The sequence below is a fragment of the Poeciliopsis prolifica genome, unplaced genomic scaffold, assembly GCF_027474105.1.
Source record: "Poeciliopsis prolifica strain line A6 unplaced genomic scaffold, Auburn_PproV2 SCAFFOLD005, whole genome shotgun sequence".
NCBI classification, from domain to species: domain Eukaryota; kingdom Metazoa; phylum Chordata; class Actinopteri; order Cyprinodontiformes; family Poeciliidae; genus Poeciliopsis; species Poeciliopsis prolifica.
In genome coordinates, this window is record NW_026562380.1 from 13,290,543 (window position 1) to 13,301,151 (window position 10,609).

At 36.7% G+C, this 10,609-nt stretch overlaps 1 protein-coding gene across 1 annotated transcript; it reads right to left on the bottom strand.

Annotated features, from left to right (window-relative positions):
• Positions 1–980: 980 nt before the first annotated feature.
• On the bottom strand, positions 981–7,561 carry LOC129359693 (G-protein coupled receptor 26-like). The gene is made up of 3 exons (XM_055029502.1): positions 6,493–7,561; positions 4,965–5,078; positions 981–3,631 (listed from the first exon to the last, which is right to left on the bottom strand). Exons 1-3 carry the CDS (start codon positions 7,161–7,163, stop codon positions 3,355–3,357), a joined length of 1,062 nt encoding a protein of 353 aa, XP_054885477.1. The 5' UTR covers positions 7,164–7,561; the 3' UTR covers positions 981–3,354.
• Positions 7,562–10,609: the final 3,048 nt, after the last annotated feature.

A 10,609-nucleotide genomic window follows, 5' to 3' on the forward strand; every position in this document is an offset into this window, starting at 1 on the left:
GCCTTCTGAAGCTCCACTCTGACACTTTTTTTTTAAATCATGTTAACCCAAATACACAAGGTTGTAGAGACTGCACTAATCCCTAATGAAGTCTAACCCTTTAGTAAACCGAAGTGTAAAACTCCCATTGATTTCTGCTTAAAGATTACATTGATCCTCAGAGACCTTTTATATACTTTATGTAAGGGGTAAAATCTCGTTGTTCAGGTGCCAGGAAGTAAACCTCCGCTCTCATCTTAGTTTCCTTACTCCTTCGGTTTCTTGTGCTTCCCACACTCCGCGCCTTAATGATAAGGGCGCAGCGTTTTATGTATGGCAGATTTTCGTCTGCTTCTCACCCACACGCTGAGTCTCTGAGGGAAATGTCTTCTACGCACACCTCCAGGCAGGGGATCCTTTCAAACTTTCTGGATAGTTTCTGCTAATTGCTCTCCGTTGGTGTGCTCTGCAAAGGAACAGCTGAGTTTTTACCCAGTAATAAGAATTACTGGAGGCAGGTGTGACTTCTGACAAGTATCACTTTATATTTTAATGTAATTACATTTTATTTATGCAGAGTATATAAAAATGATGCTTTATATGCATAACCACAAAAAATAAATAAATAAATGAAAATCCCTGTGCTTACCTCTGCCTGGCTTTCTTAGCTGTGTTTATTTTTAGCTTGCTAGCTGTTCTGTAATTAAAAAGCGTTTAGCTTTGAATCATAATGGTTCTGTGAAAAGGCTTTGTTCTGCTGCCAAGTTAACAGTGGTAATTATTAAATTATTTTGTTCTTAAACTTAATCAGCGTGGGAGAGAAGAGACCTCGGCACACTTATGTGTAAGTAATGCATTGCTGAAATTCATTAAAGCTATCCCTTTCTCTTGTCCATCATTAAAATGACAAAGTTACAATAAAAATACATAAACTTATAAAAGAAAACCACCGAGCTTTTAAAATATCAAAATGCACAGCATTTATTGTATCATTATCACCAATGCATTTAGCAAAATATCAGACACAGTCAGACAAAAATAAATAGCTTTCAAGCCTTTTTAAAGGTGCCATACTGTCACAGTAACAACATGCTGTTTTCCCAGTGTTGTCAAAAATAACTACCTTTTTACATTATAGATATAACTCAGCCCCTCTTGAGATGCTTGAGCTGGAATGTCACTTACTCTAGTTGCTACCACAGTCAAAAGACATTTCATCATACAGAACTTGCACACTTATTGACACCCCTGTTGAAGACTTGTAAGAAGGCTTCAGATATATTCATCTTGTATTGCAACAGTGAACAATTACACTGAAAAAACTACTGTCAGCACATCCTTTTCACTTTTTAAAAAATACAAATTTTTTGGTTTTGTTTTTAACGAACACACCAGTGCCACATTTATCAGAATCCCCCTGCCCCAATGTTTTTTTTTTTTTTCCAATTAGATTTTTATTGATGTTGCTTAAAGTTAATTTATCCATCATTATGTTTTGTTTTCGAAGAGCAGGAGGTGATGCTGAAGCTTGTTTTCCTTTGCTTTTCCTTAAAAATGGAAAAACAGGAGAACATTCCACACACAGGGAGAAGAATAGTAAGCCAAGTGAAAAAAAAAATAAAAAATCTGAAGTTAATTGCAGCAAAGTGTGGAAAAGCACCCTACTAAGACTCTTCGAGGCCTGGTTTCTCATCTCACAGGCGAGGGAAGCTTAATAAACTGCAAGGAATCCCAAAAATACCAGGACATTTTAGATAAAAATTGGATGATATTTGCCAGAAAACTGTCAAAGGTCAAAGGTTCATTGCTCTATTTTCAATGAGAAATGAAAATAGCTTATTGTTTACAAATGACATGACACTGAGACCTATTTATCTTAGCTACTCCTAAAAAACGGGAAAAGAAAACATTTCTTTCCACGCATTGAGGCGGGATGGTAAGGGAAAAATAGCTCACTGTTAGAAGTATTGCAGTATAGTGTGGGAAAGCACGTCATACTTCATGTGAAGTATGGCAAAGGACTATTGACAAAAGAGGTCAATAAGTATAACACCAGTGTTTTTGTTCAAAAAATTATAATATGAGAAGTTTTAATCTACACTAAAGATAATTTATCAAAAGATTATGATAAAGGCTTTTCACAAGTATTGAACAGGAGAATCATCCAGTGTAGAAGGAGCTCTGATTTCAACAATGAGGTTGCATCACAAAATACGGTATTCAACCAAACAACAAAATACTGAGAAAGTATTTATAAGGTCCGATCTGTTGTGTTTTGATTAAACTAGAATTCATCATCTAAAAGGCACTTCATAAGTTACACCTTACAGTCACAATATACAGAGGTTTCAATAAAAACCCTCAGTTTAGTGCACAATACCACTGCTGTACTTTCTATGGACAGCAAATTCTCCAACATCATAATAATAAATCGTTACTGAGGTAAAAATGAATTTAACACAGTTATATATGTGTTGGACTAATCAGTGTATTTTCAGACTGCAAAGTACATAAGAGCCACTATGGTACAAGAAAATACTCCTGTAGAGTTCATCTCTGTAACATTAGAGCAATGGGGGATGTAAACCCTGTAGTTACCATAAAAGGCACCCTGTCCTTGAGTGAAAGTGTTGCATTCTTTATACTATTTTCACTTGGAGTAAATTTGAAATGAGGCTACTAAGCTATTGAGAAAGTAATGCCATGATAATCTATGCATAAGTTAAAGAGCTACACTTGTTTTCAGAGCTAAAATTGCAGATAGCATTAAAACATCAGAAATTGGTATGCATGTTTTTACATATACATGCATACACATAAGCACCACATGCACACATTCCACACTGTGATCAAGACATGGACAAAAGAACTTCCTCATGGCAATACATTGAGTTAACGTAGTATTGTATTCTACAGACTGTCCTCTTGACAGTGTGAAAATAAAATTGACACGATGAAGCATTTTTGCCCATAGATCGGAGGTTGTAAGGTGTGCGAGTGTGGGCGTCTGTGTATATACATCTATGTAAGACCTGGCAAGGTTTTCTAACCGGCAACCAATAAGAAAGACAACTGTGACTATAATAAAAAAAGGTGTTGTGTTTTTTTTTTTTTTTTTTTGTGACCTACTTTTGAAAATATTATGCCCTGTGCAGAAACAAATGCACAGCTCAGTGAGTCAGGCATTATAAAGAGACACAACACGTTTGCCTCAGATGTTTTCATGAACCTATTTTGCCTATAAAAATAGATATAGAGTTTTACCAGCCTTGTTCCCCGGCGAACAACTGAGAGGCACACATTTTGAGCTCTGATGCTACAAAGAGGTCAATCGGCCGACTTGAGGTGGATATACATCTCTGCATATGATCGCCTTCATTGGCCGAGTGGTTTGTTAGTTGGTGCTTGGATACTGACCGTTGCGTTGGAATTGGCTGCAGTAGTCCTAGCTTTGTTTTCTACCCTGAAGGAGGAGGAGTTCAGAGAACTCCTCTTGAGAGCTTTATTGGCCAGCAGGCTGCAGGTCTTCCTGTACTGGTAACGCAGCAGTGAGTAGACAAACGGGTCACTGGCTGCCTTGCTGTAGGCCAGGCATTTGGAGAAGACACCCCAGTGAGGGTTTATTGGCCCTGGGGAGAAGAGCTCTACAATTCTACAGCAAAAAAAGAAAAACAAAACAAAAAAGGATAGAAAAGTCACAAAATTATGGTGTAAATACTTTTAACCTTTGAACTTTTTTGCCATGTTACAAACACAAATTAATGTATTTATTGCAATTTTAGGTCAAAGAACAAATTGAAGGAATTAATTGTGACGTGTATGTAAAAATGACACACGGTTTTTGACTGTGTTGGCACATATTTGTATTTAACTCCATATGCTCTGAAACCCCTAAACAAAAGAAAGTCTTTACTAATTATTAGAAAACATGTGCAGTTCAAACTTATTTAAGTTCATCAGCATAAATAAAGATGCTCTGTGAAGTCCTAAGTAATTTAAGGAGCACTAAAAATCAAATAACTTCATAAAAACCTGACATGTCAGGAATTCATTTGTGCAGAAGATTCAAACAGGCTTAGATCTGTTTTAATCTTTGGACAGAGATTTGTTCAGGCCATCTCCCATGGCATAAGTCCAAACCTACCAAAACTTGACCAAGAATAGCATTAATCTGGCAAATCTGGTCTCTATGGTAGAGTTAGAAGACAGATGTCATTGTTGAAAGAGAGCCATGAGCTTTCTATAGTCTTTCAGGAGACACAGCAAACACAAGAGACCACAATGAAACGTTAACATGCAAAATTCATCCCTTAACATACAGCTAATGCTACACTAAAATGACTTCATATACATTTGTGTGAGTCCAGTTCAACATTAGACCTAAATAAAATAAAAATGTGTACAAAATTCTTTTGACATACATTACAGTTTGTGGCTATGACATGACAGCATGTGGAAAAGTTCAGGAATTATAAATATTTTTACAACACACTATAGAGTCTGAAAGGCAAAATGCAGAAAGAAGAAATACACAGGTAGTAATATATAAGAAATATTCTGTCATAGCTTCAGTTCAGAAGTTGACTTTGTTTTTTTCTGAAATCCCTGATAATTAAAATTAGCTGTTGTTTTAAGTCAGCATAGAGCAAATAACAAAATCAATTTAAGCCTCTCAAACCACTGCACAGGAGTGGAAACCACCGTCGATGGTCAAATAACATTATGTTTCTCATCTCTTATAGAGGAGAAACATAATGAGAAGCATTATGTTTCTAATCCATTGCAAACTGGGACATAATGAAGATGTGACAGCCTAAATGTTTTGAATGTCACTGGAAACTCTGAAAGTGATCATTCTATTGATTGTAACTCAGCCAGAAAGTCTAATTTATTTCAGATGTTCAATAAGAACGTCCATGCAATAAACACCCACACAGTCACCCACTCAAAATCCTCCCTAGAAGGCGGCAGAGATTTCAGCTTACCTTGTAATGACGTAAGGTGTGAAACAGACCACAAATGTGCCGATAAATGTACTGATCTTCTTGGTGGCCCTCTGCCTCCTGCGCTTCTGCTCCTCCAGGCATTTCTGGCGAACACTGCCAAGGCAACACAGGCAACGTCACCACTTCAAGAACAATGACAAGAAACATGCAGACACCATGGAAGAATTTTAAACAGAAAAACAAAACAAAAAATACTTGGAACTGACACTTGAGCTTAGCTTAAATATATATTTTATCCAGGAATCCATAGTTATAAGTGACACACCAAATGTTTCTTTTTTTTTTTTTTTTTAGAATTCTAATCATTTGTCAATAGTTTTTGAAATACACAGTTGAAGTCAATCAACCGATCTAAGATTTGAATAAACTATATGTTAAAGTCATATAAATTAAGATGTTATTATTATTATGTATTTATGATTTCATATATCATGTGCTGCATTTTATGAAGAAGTTGTTTAAATTGGCCGTTGTTCATCAGATAGATTCAAGGACCTGAATGGTTAAGATGCACCGTAACTTCACTGAAGACAAATCACCATCTTTTTAGCATTTTAACCCGAAACACTGGCTCTGACGCAAAAGGCTGAGATAAAATAGATTAATGTCAGGCTGTAATGACTGACTAGCTTCGATGCGGGTAATTTGTCATTCTGTCCAGGGTGGTGTGACCTGTGGAGTTGAAAAAATATTACGTATTATTTTATGATTTAACTATGAATCACTGTTAAAGTTAGCTGAAGGAGTTTAATTCAGCATATTACTTAGCGACTGCAGCTCTGTGAATATACAACTAAGAGGATTCTCAATGCTTTTATTGTATTTGAACCGCTTTAGAGTGACTGAATGGATCATTGCACAGAGATTACAGACAATTTGGAAACACCATGAAAAAAATCTGTCAAAAACATTCTTAAAACTGGACCTGCATTAATACCTCTATTCAAATCTGTTAATACAATATTAACTCTTAATGCTTTGGTTAAGTTGCAAAGTTTCCTTTTCTATTCTTTTCTCTTTTTTTGCAGATAAGCTTCTCTGGGGAGAGGACTTGTGTTTGGTTGTTGGGCTCACTCAGGTTGAGACTTAATGAACTGCATATGGCTGTCACACAGAACAAGAAAATAGCACCTAAGTAAATACATGTATACATTTTGCAAGTATCTTTTTTTTTTTTTTTTTGCATATCAACATTTCCATACATTTATCTAATAATATGAACACATACAATATATGTACAATAATGTCAGTAAATATCTAAATAATATTACATTATTTTGTGGATAAATATATTTTCATTTCATTTCAGATAGATAGATAGATAGATAGATAGATAGATAGATAGATAGATAGATAGATAGATAGATAGATAGATAGATAGATAGATAGATAGATAGATAGATAGATAGATAGATAGATAGATAGATAGATAGATAGATAGATAGATAGATAGATAGATAGATAGATAGATAGATAGATAGATAGATAGATAGATAGATAATTCTACCTGGGGTGAATATCCACCAGCAGCACCAACGTCTGCATCGTGATCACGTCGATGCGCTTGCAGTGAGACCTTGCAACTTTTAGCACTTTCAGATAGGTTACGCACATCACAATCAGCGTGAGGAGGAATGTGAGACAATGCAAAGCCACAGTGAAAACAACGAACTGTTTCCCAGCCGCCTTTGCCCGGACGCTGCAGAGCGTGCAAGACGCGTAAAGGTGGTTGTAACCGAGCCAGGAGCGGCAGGTGGCCACCGCGGAGAAGCACATCGAGTGTGTCCAGGTGTACGCCAGCGCCAGGACCGCATCCCGGTGGCGTATGCGCGAGTGGTAGCTCAGCGGGAACACCACCGCCACCCACCTATCGATGCTGAGCGCTGCCATGCTGAGCATTGAGTTCGTGGTGAGGAAAGTGTCGAGGAAACCCACGATCTGACAGAAGCCGCTGCCCCCGGGGTGCCCCGAAGTGACGAGCCCGACCAAAGTTAGAGGCATGTTGGACACGCTCTGCAACAGGTTGCAGAACGACAAGTTGAGGATGAAGAGAGCGGGCACCTGCTTGCGGATCTCCGGGTTGTAGAGAAAACAGATCAGCACTACGACGTTGGAGAGCAGCGACACGACGATAATCCCCAAAATCACCAAAGAAGCAACTACGTCCGCCGCGTCCATGGTGCCTCCGCCTGAATATCCAGACTTGGAAAGAGCGCATCCGCAGTCTTCATTCAGACTGCCACAAGTCACGACGGCCAGGAGTCCCAACCATGCTTACCGTCTCCAAGATATAAATGTCTCCAGCAAATCGCTCGGTCTTTTCAGCCCCGTGAACTATTTGAGGAGTTGCTCGTTCTGGTCATGTGAGAGAATCTGGATGCGCATTTCCCATCAACGGGGTCAGAACTGAAGGGCTTTTTCCTTGGCGCGCTGCGGTAGTTGCAACCCAGTGCATCACGCTGCTGGAATCACGTTTCATGTCTGTTTTGCTGCGCATTTGCGCATAATGAGAGGCAAACTTAAAAAGAGCGCAAAAGGATTCTGTCTTTACCTTTTAAGACTTTTCAATACCCCACTATTTTCCCTCCCCGGCTGTTTCAAACTGCTGGTGCATCCCAAAGCTTTGGTAGAGTAAAAATAGAAATACGACGCAAAGTGACGTCATTGCAGAGTAGGGTGAGGTCATGCGCGTCACGTTGAACTTTGCTGCTTACGCAGAGGAAGTTTTCGAGAATTAAAATCGTGATTAAAGGTTTGACAAATTGGACTGAGTGAAATCAACTCATCAGTGTCACACTGGTTTATTAAAAAAATGATACATAGGCTATATGATAAATCACATTAAAATGCATTCCCCCTAAAAAGAAGCAAAAAGGTAAAACAGAAAAACCAAAACAGAAAAAGTGATACAATTATCTTTACACCTAACTTGAAACTAGAATGTTTTCAATCAGGGTTTCTTTCTTTCCTGTATTAATAATAATTAATTTATATATATATATATATATATATATATATATATATATATATATATATATATATATATATATATATATATATATATATACATATATATATATATATATATATATATATATATATATATATATATATATATATATATATATATATATATATATATATATATATATATATATATATATATATATATATATAATATTCCCTTCTCACCCACCGCAGGTGGTTCTTATCCTCTGAGCTCGGGTCCTCTACCAGAGGCCTGGGAGTTTGAGGGTTCTGCAGTATCTTGGCTGTGCCAAGGACTGCACATTTCTGGACTGAGATGTCTGATGTTGTTCCTGGGATCTGTTGTAGCCACTGCTCCAGTTTGGGGGTTACTGCCCCGAGGGCCCCGATGACCACAGGCACCACTGTGGTCTTCACCTTCCAGGCCCTCTCCAGTTCTTCCCTGAGGCCCTGGTATTTCTCCAGTTTATATATATATATATATATATATATATATATATATATATATATATATATATATATATATATATATATATATATATATATATATTTTATTCAGAAATACTTAAATTTTAAATTTGCACTTTCACAATTTTTGTTATGCTCACCAACAAAATAAAAAAGTTCTGAGAGACCAAAAACAACAAAACTGTAAAATATTTTAATCTAGAATTTTGCTTATCTTGTACTTTTACAGTTTACCAAAAAAGGAAATTTACATAATCAGACTTAGACAATAGGTCTTTAAAAATATATATTTTTCCGGCTTTTTTATAGCGTTATTATTTTATTTTATTGTTTTACAAATTTCTAATTTCCAGGGAGTTTAGTAACATTGAAACTGCCATCATCATGGTCTGGGTACGCTGGCTAATCTGGTCTGTGGTGACATCAGGGATCTAGGAAGTTCTTTACAGACAACTGATCTATTCAAGTCCAATAACATTTGTCTTACAGATCACTAAAATCTTTCTATGTACAAACTGGAAACCTGTGAAGTAATTTATGAACAGCTGTTATTCTAAAGTGAAATTTCTTACACGTAGAAGTTTGCATATCAAACTTTTTCCTCATCATACATGTTAGAGTGACAAAATTAAAGGAGTTTTTCTCTGATAGGTCAACACAAAGTAGCAAAGTTGTGAAGTTAAGGAAAAGAGATGTTTGGTCTTTTTCAATGAAAAGTGAAGTGTACAGTACATGTGTTTCTCCTCTTGTATTCTGTTTACCTGAATAAAACCCAGCTCTCACTTGTCTATTTTCTGTGTTCTCCATAAATCCGGTCCTTATAGAAGAGTGGTCCAAATAAAACAATTGTTGAAAAAAAGACAAAAAAAGTTGTGTTTTTAGTTTGTCACAAGTCAGAGTGGAAGTAATAAATATGCAGAAGAAGATCAGAACATACTTGAACGGTATAATCCTGTGGGATTTTTTATCTTCTTCAGGTTTTCATGCTGGTCAGCGTGGGAAGAGAATTGTTGAGGCTGCAAACACCTCCAGATCTTTCAGCAGGACCATCGCAAACATTCAAGGGATGGTTTTAGATCATGATGTGAAGCATGTTAATAGACATGAGAAATGCAATAGTGCCGTATTTGCTTAAGAAAAAGATGAATCACCTCTCGCCAGACTCCCTGGCGATACCTCCTCCTCTCCGTCCCAGTGGTCTGTTCAGTGTGCATACTATTGCTATTTCCTGTACTGGTGCAGGTCATGAATTGAGCAGTGTTTATTTATTTATTGTTTTAGTTAAGTGTTGGCCGTCATGTTTTATTTCGTTGCCGTCTGGATGCTTGTATGAACACAAACAGACAAAAAATCTTTCTAACCAAAAATATAGACTATTTTTCTGTGTCTTACTTAGATAGATGTCTTGAGATTGTAGATTTTTTTTCAGGTGTTAGTAGGATGAGAGAACAAAGACTCGGCAGTGAGGTTTACAGTCCTGAGGGACATTTTGAAAGGAACCAATTCAGCCAGACTGCACACACACCACAGTATTAATCCACAGTTCAGCGGTTCGACACTCTCTGGCATTCAATAGAACATGCTGTCTGTAATACTTCAGAGGGATATTGTCAGTGAAGTGAGTTGAGTGTTTTTATTACTTCAGGAGCAAAATATGTGTATTTGATGCTTTTGTTTGTTTTCGTGTGATGTTTGAAGGAGGACCCGTTTTACTTTCTGACTGACATAAAGAAACTGGACATGAATGTTTCGATTTTAGTCTGAATGACTGTCAAAGAGAGATCAGAATATTTGATTTGAGGGTGAATTATTTCAGCCAGTCATTTAAATTGTAAGAGATGCTGTCATTTATTTATGCTTTAGTAGAAATAAGCTACTGTAGTTGCAATTTTTCACAGTTTTGAGTCAGATTCAGTGACAGTAAATGAACATTTAATTCTATATATTTTAAAAAAAGATTGTTCTTATTTAACCCTTTATGTTATTTTCTGTGAATTAAGTATGTTCTGTCTAGTATCACATCAGCTACGCCAAGACTTTTTTTTTTTTACCAGTCCCCACTGCTTTTCTATCTGCTATCTTCTATCTGCTATTTTCTATCTGCTGTTTTATCACTCAATCAATGCCTGTGTCATTTCCTATCTGAAACAAGTTTCTTGGTTAAACAT